Genomic DNA, 16,544 nt, shown 5'->3' on the forward strand with positions numbered 1-16,544 from the left:
AGGACAGATGATCCCTTCAAGACAAGTGCTGACAATGGCGATACCGGGAGGGTGGGGTAAATAGGGGGAACCAATTACACGGATCTTCATATAACCTCCTCCCTGGGTCATGGACAACCGAAAAGTGGGTGAAGGGAGACGTCGAACAGTGTAAAATAAGACAAAATAATAATTTATAAATTATTAAGGGTTTATGAGGGAGGGGGAGGAGCAGGGAGGGAGGGGGAAATGAGCTGATGCCAAGGGCTTAAGTGAAGAGCAAATGTTTTGAGAATGATGAGGGCAACGAATGTGCAAATGTGCTTTACAGAATTGATGTATGTATGGATTGTGATAAGAGTTGTATGAGCCCCCATGAAATAATAAAAAAAAACCCAAAACATCTCTCCTGCTTTAACACTCTCCAGTGCCCTGGAAAGGAGCCCTCGTGGCCTAGTGAGTTAAATGTTGGGTTGCTAACTGCAAGGTCAGCAGTTCAAAACCATCTGCTGCTCCCTGTAAAGAATCCGAGGTGCAGAAACCCACAGGGGCAGTTCTCCTTGTCCCTGTAGGGTCACCCTGAGTCAGAATCGGCAGTGAGTTTGGTTTGTGTTCTCCAAGTGTTTGCCACGGGGAAATGGTGAGGAAAAAGTCTATTTTTGTCCCTGCTTCACGCTGAACCTTTTATTCTGTTCACTACTTGCAATAAACAACCAGGAGGCTGGTCAGTGGCACACTTGGCAGGGTCCCCTAAATCCAACCTTCTCCCTAGATCATTTAAAAATGTTCAGTGGCATTTCTTAGCAGAGTTGAAGTATTCTAATATTTCAGTGTGATGGTGCTCTGTTTTCACTGAGCACTTACTGTGTGCATGTCTTAGGCCTTGCCCTGGGTGCCCGGGCATGCATTTGGCTGCTCACCAAAAGGTCGGAAGCTCAAGTCCACACAGCAGTACCTCAGAAACCACTTGGAAATTCATTTCCCAAAGACCAGGCCCTGACATCCCTGTGGAGTCCATTCGACTCGGGGCACACGGAGTTGTCATGAGCCCAAGGCAGCTCACCAGCAGGCGGTGGGCCCTGGGTTCAGCCAGTTCTCACTGGGACCTGTTCCTGTCAGCCCCACTGGCACAGAGCACGCCAGTACCTGCCCGGAGTGTCCAGCTCAGGTCCAGGCCCTGATTTTTTTAAAATTTAATTGCTGTCATGTTTTTCCTTCCCAAATTGTAGAATTCGAAAATAATGGAATTGCTCCAAGTAGTCCCAAGATGTGTTGCTGCATTGGACGATGCTGATGAAACAGATGACAAAGAGTACATTACTGTCACGATCAGGAAAAAATGTAAGTGTCGGCCTTCGCTCTGTCATTGTCAGCTTGGGCTGAAGGGGAAACCCAGGGGTATTTGCTGATTTCATAAGATGTCAGAAGACATGGACAGCCCGTCCTCAGTCACCAGTGGACTGTTGTCGCCAGTTTTCCAGTGGATGGTGATGCTGCCTCCTGGGGAAACTCCCTCGGCCTTAGCTTAAGGCAGCTAGTGGAGTGGAGGGCAACCTGTGGTGGGGCTCTCCTGCCTTGGGCTCGGAAGCCAGGTGTTCTTCTGAGCATCCTGGAGGCTGATGGAGATGACAACAGCAGTTACCATTCAGGGTTGAGTATGAAGTCTTTTTTTAAAAAGTTATTCTTGTTTTCTTTCTTGAATGAGAACAAGGTATGCAGTGCACTGATGTGGGTACACTCACATATCGGGGAGCTCTGTACTCTCTCACCCTAACTGGCCAGGGCTTTGTGGCATGGATCTGTGCGTATCGAGGATTTCACTTTCTGTTTTATGAGAAATTCACAGAATTTCACAGAGATTCATAGGTATCGTCTCATATATTTTTTAAAGCAAAGCCAATGCTTTGTTTTTAAAATCTTACTAACCTACGAACATGGAGTTACTGATTATATCCGTACTTTAACCATAAACCGGCCCTCATGCTATTCTGAAGAGTTGAGAAATGTCTCTTTCCTTTGCAGGGAACTCAAAAATGTGTGATTTACCCAATGAACCTTTCTCCAGGCAGTTTTACTTTGTCCCCTCGACCGGTCAGTTTAAGTAAGTGTAAAATTCAAGTTGGTTCCTGTGCTGTTGACTGCTGTTTACTTATCAAGGAAGTGGGAAAGACAGAGATTTTCTTTTTGGTGGCACATTGTTTGAGCGCTCAGCTGCAGCTAAAAGGTTGGTGGTTTGGGCTCCGTGCTGAGGCGCCCTGCTTCCTTACAAGCCACAGGCTTGGAAACCCACAGGGGCACTTCTACTGCCCTCTAGGGTTGCTAAGAGCCAGAGTTGACGAGTCAGCAGTGGGTCTGGCTCTCTGTTTGGAGGCACAATGGTTAAATGCCCCACAGCTAGCTGATAGGCCGGCAGTTTTACCCACCAGCAGCCTCATGGGAGAAAGGTGTGATGGCCCATTCTAGGAAGGTTACGGCTTCCGGAGCCTGTGCATCAGTTTGCCTCTGTCCTGTGGGGTTGCTATGCTTCTGAATCGCCTTGACGGCAACAAGGCTTGGTTTTTTCGTTATCCCGGATGTTTCTCTTGGATTTCAGGGCAAGGACTTCTAAGGAGATGATAGCAAGAGATCGAAGTGTGCCTGATCTTACTGAAGGCGCATTGCATCAGGTGAGTGAAACACTGCCCTGTGAGCACGGTTTAACAGTCTCCCTTTAGTATGTGGTTGGGTGAAAACACCCTCCAGACAGAATAAAATCACTTCTGTGGACAGCCCCAGCATGGCCACCCCACTGGCACTTCAGCATGGCTCTGAGCTGTGGCCCTGGAGATAATGCCACGCTTCATGGACGCACGGCTCTCTCCTAGTTAAGCTCACCAGTCTGGAGCTTACTGGCGAGCAATGGGCTGCTAACCACCAGCCAGTCCGCAGGAGACCTGGGAGGCTGTCCTCTCCTGTAAAGACGGACAGCCCCAGATGCCTACACAGGGTCGCTCTGAGTCAGAACCAATTCCTTAACAGCGGGTTGGGTTTGGGGCTTTTGGGGGTGATTTGTTTGAGCAAAGATCCTGAAGCTCATCCTTTTTATCTGAGAGACATTTGCTGTGTTCTGCTATTTAGTCTTCTTCCCCAGCTGCAGACTCTGAAATTTGCCCAGTTCAGCCCCCCCACCCCCCGTTGTCCTTGCTGTTGGGGCAGGTTGCTAATCTTGTAACATGGGGGCAACAAGAGTCTGGGCTTCTTAGAGGTATGAGTTTAAGGGTGAGATGCTGTCATCATTTGCAGAGTCCCATATCATGCTAGCTCCACAGGGATGCTAGACCCGAAATCGTGGCCCTATTGCATCCTCAGCACTGTGCTAGGGTCGGGGTGGAGAGATGGTGTGGACTGAATTACACCTTTTCTGTAGGTAGAGAGGCAAAGAGCCACGCTGAAACAGACTCACCGGCCAGACCCCTGCAGACCTCCAACAGCTGGCATGGGGCATGGTGACCAGTCCTCGAGGCCCGCACCGGGACAGGCTGCCCCAGGGAACCGGAGGATGCTGCCAAGACACACAGTCAATGAGGCAGTGGGATCCATAGGCCCAGAGGTTACCGGCGACCTCACCGCTCCCCAGGAAGCCAGTATCTCCCAGGCCTGAAGCCAATCAGAACACAGCTCAGCGTACCTTCAAATAACTGGCTTCCTGGAGTCGGTCTGCAGCAGGAAGTTCCGACAGCTTTTCCCATCACGTCTCTCCTTCCTCTTCAGAGCTAGTCAGCACACTTAGAAGGAGTGGACAACAGGGACTCAGGGCTGACTTTCCTGTTAAGTGTTAGGGCTCACGGAGACAGCACCAGGTTGCGTCACCAGGTCCTCAGCTTCTGCGGAAAGGTGCTAACCCTTTGTGCCACAAATGCATGAGCAGACCCCGAGCTGCACGCGCATCCTCGCCTGGACACCTGAACAGACGCTTCGGAGGCCGCCTGCTACGGCAGGAGGCAGGCCAAGCAGGGAAGTCACATCTCAGTAAAGAAAGTCCATCCCAGAAAAATGCCCCTTTGCAAAGCAGCACTTGAACCCAAAGATGCCTAAATGCCATGCCCACATTCATTTTCATCGAGAGGACCTGCTCGAGCTGTCCTTTGTACATAGAAAAGCCAAGTTTGTTTCCTCTCAAGTAGAGCTGTCTGGTCACTGCAGTGCACACCTGTGACAGTGCTGGTAGACACGCCCCGTCCCAGGAGGGGCCTCCCTACCTTCATGCCACACCTGAAGGATGGTGACTGGATTCACGAGGAGACTGGGCACATCTTTCTGTAGTCTTTTTATTCAAGTTCTAAACTTAGAGCACAAGCCAGGGCCAAGTTATTTTTAAGTTAGACTTGATTGCCATTAATTCCTTTTTATAAATTTCTAGAAATGATAATTATTTTTTTAGGTTATCAGCTGGTGTGGAACCGCAAACCTGGGTTTGGCCTGAGTACACCTAGGAACTCCATTAACAGGGATGGGGTGTGTCTACATGTTCCTGGAAGTGGCTTGTATGTGTATAGATTGGAGGGCCTGGTTATTTTTCTACAAAGTAATTTATGATTTCTAGTTTTCTAATGTGCCTTGGATATGTGCCAAATGCTGGGAAAGAAACAGTAAACCTTAAGATTCCTTATTGTGTCCTGGTCCACTTCTTCAGTTGATATTTTGCTAGAGAGAAAGCATTCCTTGGCTGCTCGGTTGTTCACATTTTCTTTGTGTATGGAAACGGGACTTCCCGTTGGATGGATGTGGGTGGATGGCTGGATGGGCGGGCCTTTTATTCTCCAGGTAGCTCTCTGTGATTGAAACCAAGCCCCACGGTTAATCACAGCAGGTCACTGCTACCTGACGTGGGCCTGCTTCCTCCAGTGCCCAGGGCCCACAGAACTTGACATTGTGTCGGTGTTGACTTGTGGCAGCCTCACATGTGCAGAGTGGAACAGCCCCAACCAAGGCTGTGACTTTTTGGAAGCAGATGGCCAGGCCTTTCTTCCTAGGGGCTTCTAGGTGGGTGCAGGCTGCTGACCTCGTAGTGCATCTCATGTACTTTTTAATGTGCACTGCCCAGGAGCCCCGACAAGACTTCTAGGAACCACACAAATGTTGAAATTCCTTTTAAAGGAAGAATGAAATGAATATAATACATATTTACAGTCTAGGTAGCTTCTCTGCCCATCTGCTTGCCTCGCTTTTAAACAAAGCCACCTCATTGTTCTCAACCTTCCTAATGCTGCGACCCTTTCATACAGTTACTCATGTGGTAACCTCCAACCATAAAATTATTGTCGTTGCTAATTCCTGTCATTTTGCTAGTTATGAATCAGGCAACCCCTGTGAAAGTCACTCAACCCCCAAAGGGGTTGTGACCCCCAGATTGAGAACCACTGGTCTAAAGCATCTAATTAGGATACTGTCCACCTTTAGTTCCTCAACAGTCACCTTCAAGCTGCAAATAACATAAATTTGATAACCACTGAACTTTCTTGGTAGTGTAATCAAATTTTGAAAAAGCGTCCTATTTAATTCTAACCATCACCTGGTGGTACACTTATCAAATGAGGAAAAAGATTCAGAGAAATGACAAGGGTTTCACAAAGTTCATGGGGAAATTCCATTTCCCACCAATTTTTGTGTAGCCCCCTTGTAAGGCAGCTGATTTGCTGGAGATCTGAGCCAAGGCCAGGCCAGGTTGGCAGTGACCTCTGAGAATTGTCTAATCTCATTTTTATGTAAATGAAGCAAGGCAAAAGCAAAATGACTTGTAACTGAGATTTTTATTTTTCATAATTCCTGATAAAAATTTTACCTTAGACTATGTAGGCTAAAGTTTGATTCTTCTAAAACCGGACCTACAACCTAAGTGTGTGACTTGAATAATCCTGTGAGAATAAAGCAGAGTTGAAAGAGATATTTTAAGTCACTTTCTAGTTAAAAATTGCTTCACTACCCCAACTGGCTTTTAATCATTAGAAGTCATTCCTTGTACAAACATGCCTGTTATTCTGGAACTGTTACTACCAGCATGGCCCAGTTATTTTGGTAATTTTCCTCAATGGAAGGATCACTCTAGTTCAGTTATTTTGGGTGGAAGTAATATTTGAAAGGTCATTTAATCTGGACCTTTGAAGGGCAACTGTGAAGGGCTTTAGGTAGAGGTACTGTCCTACATTAAATAGTAGCATTCCCAATTCTCTGTAGAAGAAAAACCACTTCTTTGCTTTCAGACATGTGTTGGATGTATTAAATGTACCCAAATGCAAATGTTTATTTACCTTAACCCATGGATTTTGATCTTTACGACACTGTTGGCTGCTGCAGCACATTGTTTACTCACTAGAGCTCTGGCAGCTTGTTCCTGCTGTGGCCCTTTCCCCAACTGAACCACAGGTGTCACAATTGCAAAAATACATATGTCCATGCTGTGAAATAACCAAACCCAACGCTTTTAAGAACAACTGTGCTCCACCGCAGGGTTTTCCATGGCTGGTGTTCCAAGAGTAGGTCACCAAATCTATTCTCAGGGCCCTCTGGGTAGATTCCAACTCCCACCTTCAGTTAATAGGCACTCCACTCTCATGCTGCTCACCCGAATGACCTATTGTCAGGGCAAAGGAGACCTGCCCCATGGCGTTTCCCAAACTGGAAGGACTCTTCACGGGACGGATTGATGATGTGTTTAAATACTTTTGGTAGGAAAGGAGAACATTCAAAATGCCATCTCCCGATCACCTGATTATGGCACTAAAACAGCGTTTTAGACAAGAAGTTTATTTTTTTAAAGACATAGAGACTATAAACAAAGTAAACATGTAATCAGATCATAACTTCTGCCGAGTGCCATCTGTCCTAGAACTGTTCCATTCAGCTCAGGCTGGTCATGCCAGTTCAATAATCGTCATCTTCATCAGAGTCCATTACTTTTCTTCTGTTGAACTGGGCGGGGCGGGGGCGGGGAGAGAGAAACAGATGTCACCACATGTTTGAAAGCATCAGGAAGATTTTGAGAAAACTTTCTGCCTACTTCACGTTGTGTGGATTAAATGTGTGTGTGTGTGTGTGTGTGTGTGTGTGTGTGTGTGTTTTCAGCAGTCAGGGAGTACACAAAAAAAGCCTTACATATATTTTCTATTTTTGAGTTGAGTTTTGAGTATACGTGTGTTTGGCAGGCAGGGGCACACAGACAAGCCTTACATATAGTATCCATGTTTACTCTCTTCCCCCAAACATTCAGTTTTTGTCCCTGAACTCCCATTGTTATAAAATGAAAATCTCTGACCAGGGATGTGCCCACCACTTACATGTAAAAAATGTATTTTATTATAAACCATGTGTGGCTTTGAAAACTTACTTTAACTGTGGTTTTCTTTTCTGTTTGTTGGCTTACTTTTTCAAGGATTTCTATTAAACCTTGTTCTGATACCTAGGGTAACCAAAAAAGGAAAATGGTACTTAGGAAACAAAGACTTTACCTCTCCAGCAGGTTTAATCATTTACAGTCTTTCTGGGATGTGTGGGCAGAGAGGGAGGGAGGAGTGGTAGGGAGGAGGCTGAAGCCACTGTAAATAGTGGTTTACAAGGTTCTGAAAAACTCATCTGTCGCTATTAGGAGAAAACTACCATCAGCTCCACTGACCACTATGTTCTTTGTGCGGGGTACAGTGGAAACAGCTCTTCTGCCTGAGAAATGAAAATGCTATCTTCAAGGGCCTACAGCATGCTCTTCCCAAGACCACTGACCTGGCAGCACTTTCTCTAAGTGGTTCTCCAGGAAGGGCTGACCCTGTAGACTGCAGTGGCAGCAAAGGGTCCCCATACAGGTGGGGCCACTCTTTCAAATATGTAACTGTATCGTGGGTGAAAGTATATACAGGAAAACAGGCTTCCAGGTCAACATTTCCACATAGACTTTTTGGAGAGACTGGCTACCTCCTTCACATTGGGCCTCCTCGTTACTCCCCATCCACTTTTCCCGTCCCCGTTAACCTCCCCTGAATAGTCAACACGGGTTCTGTAAGGAGATGAAGATGAAACTGACCTGCAGAAGACTTGTTCTAATAAAATAAGTAACAAGAGCCGGAGCGGCTGGAAAGCAGTTCAAACTTACCTTCCCACTGAGCTGGCCATATCTCGCCATCTGTATCAGGTAATTCTCTACCGTTTTACTCTTCTCAGGCTTTACAAGGGCTAAGTTACTTACTGAAAACAAGAGCACACACACTGGGTGTCAAAAGGAAATGCACTGCTCTTACATTGTAAAATTAGGTGCTGACGGTGCCAGAGCAGGGCACAGCCATTACTTTTTAAATCCTGGGACCATCAAGGTAGGTAAGGAGACAGTGTTGTCACCTCTCTTAAAGACAGGGAAACAAAAGTTTAGCCCCACCAGTCTTAGTCAAGACATGGACATGGACTGGTCAGGCCAGGATTAAATTCTGCCTTTTAAAAATATGCCCATTGGAAAGCCGTTTATTTTTATACATGATCATCTGACACCACCAACATATCTACCAAGCCACGCCTAAGCTGAACAAACACTCCCAAGCACCAACACTTTTTGCCAAAGATAAACAATGGTGCTAATTCATGTAAAGCTGCCTCTTCTAAATTCAAACGGCTTCAAGTAATACAAAAAACATGAGCTCGTTCTCCACAACCCATTTTTCCTGTTTTCGTTATGAAAAGTTCTAACCGTGCTAAAATACAGAATAGGCCCACAAACCCTCATCTCCCACATCCACAGCTAACCCAACTGAATTTTTCCTCTACATTTTACCAGATACACAGAAAACATCTCTGAGTACAACAATTGAGCTGGTACTTGTGATGACTTAAGTACATTTCCTTAGGTTGATAAATGTCACAATACTTAGAAAAAAATCTGTATTTCAAATGCATTTAGATTAAATAATCCAGAGAGGTGTCTGTCTGTCTCTCTCTCTCTCTCTCTCTCTCTCTCACACACACACACACACACACACACTCTCTCTCTCTCTCTCTCTCTCTCTCTCTCTCTCTCTCTCTCTCAACTAACTATAGCCAATCGGATTTGACCTGGAAGTAAAGGAAACTGAAGATGCTTACATCTGGCCCGGGCTGACTGATCCAAAACTTGGGCTAAGATACTGTTTCTCATTTCTGCTTCCCTACAACAAAAACACAGGGCAAGCACGGTTAAAATCAAGCAGCCAGCATTTCTACTGAATTCAACAAGTGTTTCAAGATGGAAGTCTGCACTTCACAGTCAGTGCTGTGCAGAAGGCAACAATTATAGATTAAATATCCTTGTCATCAAAGCCAGCTATACATGAGGGTAGTCAAAGCGTATTTCTATAGAATCATAGGAAAAAACTATCAAAATGTGAAGCTGCTCTTTTTTGACATACCCTCCAATTAGGTCTATGTACTTAAATTGACTTATTTTAAAAATAAAGTTACAAAGAGTTATTGTTAAATCCGTTCTATGGCAACCCCGTGGCGAAGGCAGATTCCAAAGTTCATGGAAGAAGGGAATGAAAGGTCACGGCAGTGTTCACTGAACGCTGTGAAGGCCTTGCACTTAGAGAGGTGCGCTGTGCTCCACAGTTTTTGACCAGGTCACTAGGCTTTGTTATCACCAACAATTTTATTGGCATATAACTCACATATCACACAATTAACTAGTTGAATCACAAGAAGAAGAGTTGTACAATCTTCACCACAATCGGTTTGGGAATATTTTCTTAGCTCTTGTCCTCATCGGTATTAGCTCCCCGTTTCCTTCCCACCTACCCTGCCTTCCCATCCCAAGGAGCCATTGATCCAGTTACTGTCTCTATAAATGTACCTACTGGATTCCATATACAGAGAAACACTAAGAAAACAAGCAACAATAATGAACTAAAGCAAAATACAAACAGTAGAAAATATTAAAAACTAGAACAAATGTAAATGGATCATAAAGGAGATCAAATGATACGGTGCTAAATTTTAACCTAACTGCATCTGCAAAAATCCACTTTCCAATGTACTTTGCAAGACTATTCACATCCCTTGGTCCATGGTCAGAGGGGAATCACCAGGGGCTTAATCCACATGTATTTTCTTCACTTACAAAAACAAAACGGAAACAGCTTTGAAATGGATCAAAAGGGAGATCAAATAATAATACATTTTGACCTCAAGGCGCCTGCCGTCCCTCCAACTTGGTCTATGCACCTGTGCAGGCACTTCCCTAGAGGACTCTGCACTCGATCTACTGCTCATCAAAACGGCAGTTTTGGTGTCCTTGAGGGACTCAACATTGCGTTCCTTTTCACTATTTTTTGAGTTTTCAGGACAAAAGCAGCCTGAAGAGGCAAGATCAAGGTTGTGGGGTTGATGGGGAAGGTTTCCTGGTAAGATTTCATAGGACAACCTTTGCTTTCCTTGAAGACTGTCGTGATGGGAAAAACTTCTTCAGTCTTTTTTCCTCAACAATGAGCTTTCTATTTTCTCTAAAACGTTCTCCTAATAGCTTCCACGATCACCCTATGTCTTTGAAGAAACTCTTTTGAGGATCCAAAAAAAAAAAAAAAAGCTTGACTTCTGCCTTCAAAGAAACTGGCCCAGCAGATTGCTCAGACAGCAGTTTTGATTGGACCTTTTTCTTTTTAAGGACTCCTAAAACAAGTGTATGACTGGAGAACAGGTCTGCAACTATCCACTGACCGCAGAGACATGCGTATAAAACTGTACATGTATGAACGGGACACTTAGTAGCAATATTTTTTTTTTTTACTATTTATTGACTGCTATTTTTATTGGAAGAAAAACTTTGAATTTTCCTAATTCAGGGTGGAATCTGTTTAACTATTACCACCACCATTAAGTACCCTAGTGAGTGGTATCAATTTGTGGTGGGCTAGCAGGGAATGAAGAGGACCAAGAGATTAATCAGTGTGATGCCCTCAGAGATGAAGAAACAGATCTGGGAGGGCCACGTTGAGACATGCAGAGCTAGATCCAGTTTTTGGTTTTATGACGCATCGACTCGCATGTACGCTGTTGTTAGGTGCCATGAGTCAGTCCCGACCACGCGATCCTATGAACAAGAGAACAAAGCACTGCCTGGTCTGTGCCATCCTCACAATTGCTTCTTGGCAGCCACTGTCAATCCACCTTATCCACAGGATTCCTCTTTTTCGATGGCCCGCACCAAGCATGATGCTCTTTTCCCAGACACTGATTTCTCCTGATGACATGTCCAAAGGGTGTTTGGCAAAAGACGGACCATCCTCACTACTGCTCTTTTTTGTTTTTGTAACTGGCATACCATTGGTTGTTTTGAGTCAGGACAGAGACATTATGAACAATTTGTACACCATCCTTAATGCACATACCAAAATCCTAAAATGGCATGTAGATAAAATTTGTTTCTAAATTCCAGAGACTTTCCAGTTTTAAACTTGGAGGCGAATTTTCAAAGAGATTATCAAGTACCATTATCTTCAAATGTTGATAAACTGTTACATCTTAAGTCCCACTAGTTCACTACACTTGACCTTAGCCAGAAGGCCGAGAAGCGATGTGTCCCACTGTCACAATTTAATGTCACATACACTACACATTCAAATGTTCAACCCTTCACAGCACATAACAAAGTTATTAGGAAAACTGGACTACCACAACCAAAGGTGTTACAGAATGCACAGTTCTGACAAGAAAGCCATGACAATGGTTTTCAGACAATTCTATTAAGAACATGGAAACACATTTTAAATGTTCAAGTCATACAATGGATGACAGTGACTCCAAATTGCCATTAAATATGTTTTGTATTAGGTATATAAAAACTACCCACCACCCCATGGAATGTTGACACCCAAAACAGTTAAATCTTCCCACAATTCAACATCCCACTATTTTCTAGTTGTACCATAAAATAAACAACCAGTAAATGATTTCACATCTTAAGAAAAAGCACTTACACTTAAAAAAAAAGGGATGAAATGGGATTTCTTTCTCAAAAATGTTTCTAGAGCTACTAAAAAACTTGCATTTACAAAATAGTTGATGAAAATATTCCTCTGGGGAAAAAAAAGAAACAATTCCTATGGATTGGACCAGAAGGGAGATAACAGGGCCCACTGGAAAGACACAATACACATTAATTTGTCTTCCTCCTGCTTCATCACAGGGTGGACTTCTCATTTTTCATTTCTCCATTTTTGGCAGGTAAATCTTTAGTTTCTTGGTTAGCTGTTTCAGCCTGGTTTCCCTTTGCTCCCTTTTCCTTGAACTTTTTCCTCTTCAGATTTATCCTTTCCTGTTTACTTGACTTTGTCTCCACTTTTGCACACATGGGTTTCACTGACAACCTCATCGGTCTCCTGTTGTGCTCTTCCCTCCTGTTGTGCTCTTCCGTTACCACCCCTTTGGCTGAGCTGATCCGGCCTTGCCTGCGCCTCAGCCCAGGTCCAGACTTGGGGAGGCAGGGTAGTCACTCAATCATTGTGCCCCACTGTCCACTGTATGTTGTCCCACTCCTTCCCACCATGGTCTTTTGGGGCTCTGCCTGTATGTTGTCCCGCTCCTGCCTCTTCCCACAGTTTTCCACCTTCACTTCCATGGAGCATTTTGGTTGTACTTCTTCCAGGATGAGTGTGTGTGTAGACAGAAAAATTGGAGGGGGGTGGGGGGATGGGCGGGGAGCAAGGAAATCGTAACTGTATCCTTGTCCTTTTAGCAAAACAGACAAAAGCAAACCAGGGACAGTTAGATAGTTATAATTTCCTCCCAGCACCCCTAAAAAACAATCTGGTTGGAAGTACAGCCAGAGCGCTCCTTAGAACAAAGGATGGCAAGATTTCGTCTTACATACTTTGGCTATGTTGTCAGGAGAGACCAGTGCACGGAGAGGGACAGCATGCTTGTTAAAGTGGAGGAGCAGAGCACATGAGAGGAAGGTCCTCAATGAGATGGATTGACACGTGGCTGTAGCAAAGGACTCAGGGAGTTTCATTCAGTTATACAGAGGGATGTTATGGGTTGGAACTGATTTGATGGCACTTAACACCAACTAGCTTTGCTTCTTCCTCCTACCTAAGAAAAGTGGGCTTACTTCAGGTTCATATGACAGGGGCTTTCTGTTTTCTCCCTGAAAAATTAAGTCTCTCAAGGAGCCCATTAACACAATTGACCAAAGAGTTGCTTTGGCAGTTAAGCGGGAATTGAGGCTGGCCGTCCCCATTAACCACACTTATCTGCGGAGCCCTTGAAGATGCTCCCATACACCATTTTTATTTCTACCAAGTACTGCCACTTTATCACTCAAGCCATGAACAACTACTGTACTGCACAGAATCTAAGATGTGACTATGAGCCATACCATAATTGTATAGATTTCTAAAAAAATAGCACTCCAAATGAGGTGTAAAAGGAGACAGAACCACTCAAAGTTGCCATACCCAAGAGCAACATCCTCATTACAAAGCAAACAAGACACTAATCTGCCAGCGAGTAAGTATGCAAGCATTCACCTTGGCTCACAGGGAGGAAGAGAAAGTACAAAGTTCCTTAGAATTCTAGCTGCAAGCTTTAACCATGCAGGTCTGTCGTTCACACTTCTTGGGTGGAAACACGAAGCAAACAAAAAACCCACTGCCACGGAGCTGACTCCAAATCAGAGGGCCTGTATACAGCCTCCAATGCTATTCGTCTTTATGCGAGCAGACAGCCTCCGCTTTCTCCAGTGGAGTGGCTGGCCGTGCTGTCAGCCGTCCAATCAACTATTATCCAACTATGTGAAATCTCAGAGAATTTCATTTTAAGGTCTCCAGTTAAATATGTCCCCAAGGTGAGGACAGAGATATAAATACCCTCTGGAAGATTCTAGGATGAGTGTAACTTTGAGATGCATTTCAGCAAACAGATTTTCTTGCCCCTGCTAATTTCTAAAGATTCGATATCATGCCTGACCCAAGGGTGCTCAACAATAATCTCAGAATGAATGAAATGCGTTAAAAAGGTGGTGAGATGGAGCAATCGAATACCATTCAGCCCACCTGCTATGCGTGAGGCACTTTACCTGTGGTGGAATAGCGAACAGTACTTATTGGTCACTTAACTAAAGGTATTCACATGATCCTTACAATAGTGGTAACTTGTACTATTATGTTCACTTTTAAGGCTATTCATTGTTTAGTACAGAAATAAACAAGAGATTGCACAACAATGGGATAAGTGCTGTGGGGCTCCATTTAAACTTATTAACAAAGAATAATGAAGACAATGATTATTTCTTTTTTTTAAATCAGTATGTAGTAAAAAGGCACTTTGGTGGCAATAGTGGGTTATACTGTGGTCTGCTAATCACAAGATCAGCGGGTTGTGGGAGAAAGATGAAGCTTTCTACTCCTGTTAAGAGTTACAGTCTCAGAAATCCATACGGGCAGGTCTACTCTGTCTGAGAGGGTCAGTGAGTCATAATTGACTCCATGCCGGTGAGTTTGTTATTATGCCAGAAAACGTTAATGCTCACACGCATGTTAAAGACAAACAAAACAACCAAACTCCCTGACAGCTGAGTCCATGCATACTCATAGCAACCCCTCAGCAAGGGCAGCCCCGAGAGTCACCACTGTGCCCACAGGCTGCTGCGTTAAAATCGGGACTTGAAAAAGACTGTGTTCCCAGCGCCGGGCCAGACCTGTGTTTTGCTTCCTGTTGTGCTGCATCGCCAGGCTCCTGAAAGAAAAAACAAAAACAAAAACCTTTTAACAAAGTATTTTCTCAGAGAAAGGGAAGGAAAAGAATGACTACTCTTCTTTTGTTTCTGATGCATAATAGGTTCCTGCCCTGGTAAGGCATTTATCAAATAATGAAAAGCCAGGTATCAGAATTTCCCTTTATGGCAGTGTTTTTGATAAGCCTCTAAAGCAGCAGTTCCCAACCTGTGGAAAACACAGATTTCCGAAGGTCTTAGGAACCCAGACACGGCTCCTCTACCGTCTCCAGGGGGGTCCGCCCACATGCAGATACGCCCACATACCGAGAGTGAAGACTGCTACCCATGCTACACCATGTTTCAAGACAAAATTTCATTTACTTGTCCTTAGAAATAAATATTTCACAATATTTAATTACATAGTTTTTGTGATTCATCACTATGCTTTAATGATGTTCAATTTGTAACAATGAAAATCCATCCTGCATATCAGAGATTTACATTGATTCACAATAGTAGCAAAATTACAGTTCTGAGGACCGTATGAAAGGGTGGCAGCATTAGGAAGGTCGAGGACCACGGCTCTACAGTCACAATGGAGTAGAGTCTCTTAGGAACGCAAACCACCATACGGGGGTGGGGGTGGTGTGTGTGAATCCCTGCACTATGAAATCATGGGTGGTCAAGAGTTCAGGTCAAGAAAACGGAAGGTGGCTCCGTGCTGCAGGCGCTGACTGACACGGCGGCTCCCCGGAGGCCTTTCCCCTCTTGACCCCTCATGCTGGCCTCCATTCCGGCTATAGCACAGTCACTACAGGAGCATCTTCTGGGAACTGTCAACTCGATGTCCCTCGGTTCCCTGCTGTCCTCTCAGCACCTGGCGGGCACATAGCAGACCCGCACAGAAATGTTAGCTGACTCCTTGGGTCAGTACAAATGAATTCCACAAAACTATCTGGCTTGGCCATCGTCTGGGGCAGCAGTCGGAGACGGCAAGACCTCAACGCTAAGGGACGCAAACCCCGGGGGTCGCTGAGAAGTCGGTTGCGGACCACAGGGCGTTCACAGGGCCTGTCTCAGCGAGGCCAAGCTGGGCAAACGGGCCCTGGCCTGGGGCAGGCCCTCGGAGGGACAGGTTCTCGGAGGGACAGGCCCTGGTCCGGCGCAGGCCCTCGGAGGGACAGGCCCTGGTCCGGGACAGGCCCTCGGAGGGACAGGCCCTGGTGAGGGACAGGCCCTCGGAGGGACGGGCCCGGGGCCGCACGTGGGCAGCACCCGCCCCCTGGCCACCCGAGCCCCTAGGCGGGGGAGAGGCGTCCGAGGCCCGCCTCGGAGTCGGTCACGCAGCCGCCCGGACAGGGAGCGCCGGGAGCCTCCGCCAAGGGCCCCGCCCTTCGCCTCGGGAGAGGGCGGCGCCCCGCAAGGGCCAGGCCGGGCGGGCGCGCTCACCCCGTGCTTCGCCTGAGCCTGCAGCTCGGCCAGCCTCTGCTTCCTCAGGGCCTCGAGCCCTTCGTCCGCCATGGCACCGCCGTCCCGAGTCTCAGCGCCGCGGCACTCCCCAGCCCACTCGGCGACCGCCCGATCTGCGCCAGCGCGGCTCGGCACTGCGCAGGCGCCCGCAGCGTCCAGGCATCACAAATCCAGCCCGGAGCAGCGCCTCCTGCCTCAGCCAGGCAGCCAGGGAGAGGGCAGATGCCACGATCGATCCCTGGCTATCAGTCTTGGGCCGAACTCCCACAGTGGACAGTGGGGAGAGCCGGGCTGCTCGATAGTCAACTGAAAACGCGACTTGAAAACTTTGTACAGACCCAGAGTGAGGCACTCGTTGAATCTTGCGATGGACATCTCGCTCAGACTACATATAGTG

General features: G+C 46.0%; 2 protein-coding genes across 3 annotated transcripts in view; one reads left to right on the top strand and one right to left on the bottom strand.

The window, feature by feature from the left end:
- ANKRD27 (ankyrin repeat domain 27) overlaps positions 1–4,625 on the top strand; it is a 61,778-nt gene extending 57,153 nt beyond the window's left edge. Inside the window, exons 26-29 of one of the 2 annotated variants that reach the window (XM_004704715.2) lie at positions 1,209–1,320; positions 2,002–2,080; positions 2,573–2,645; positions 3,386–4,625. In XM_004704715.2, coding sequence (XP_004704772.1) covers positions 1,209–1,320; positions 2,002–2,080; positions 2,573–2,645; positions 3,386–3,619 — 498 coding nt within the window. In that variant the 3' untranslated portion in view covers positions 3,620–4,625. The remainder of the gene's footprint in view (positions 1–1,208; positions 1,321–2,001; positions 2,081–2,572; positions 2,646–3,385) is intronic. The other variant, XM_045293583.1, reaches the window with a different exon arrangement.
- Positions 4,626–6,741: 2,116 nt separating this feature from the next.
- PDCD5 (programmed cell death 5) lies at positions 6,742–16,233 on the bottom strand. Its single transcript, XM_004704714.2, has 6 exons — positions 16,127–16,233; positions 14,660–14,697; positions 9,076–9,137; positions 8,099–8,190; positions 7,343–7,414; positions 6,742–6,927 (listed from the first exon to the last, which is right to left on the bottom strand). Exons 1-6 carry the CDS (start codon positions 16,196–16,198, stop codon positions 6,880–6,882), a joined length of 384 nt encoding a protein of 127 aa, XP_004704771.1. The 5' UTR covers positions 16,199–16,233; the 3' UTR covers positions 6,742–6,879.
- Positions 16,234–16,544: the final 311 nt, after the last annotated feature.

Source organism: Echinops telfairi, unplaced genomic scaffold (assembly GCF_000313985.2).
Source record: "Echinops telfairi isolate 266 unplaced genomic scaffold, ASM31398v2 ScPeMD7_2291;HRSCAF=2852, whole genome shotgun sequence".
NCBI lineage: Eukaryota > Metazoa > Chordata > Mammalia > Afrosoricida > Tenrecidae > Echinops > Echinops telfairi.

Excerpts from the sequence above, each read along its gene's own strand:
- PDCD5 (XM_004704714.2), bottom strand. The coding sequence starts at position 16,198 with ATGGCGGACGAAGGGCTCGAGGCCCTGAGGAAGCAGAGGCTGGCCGAG. Across the intron at positions 7,415-8,098 it reads ATGGCCAGCTCAGTGGGAAG|GTATCAGAACAAGGTTTAAT; the intron begins GTAAGTTTGAAC and ends TGGTTACCCTAG. Across the intron at positions 6,928-7,342 it reads AAAAGAAAACCACAGTTAAA|TTCAACAGAAGAAAAGTAAT; the intron begins GTAAGTTTTCAA and ends CGCCCCGCCCAG.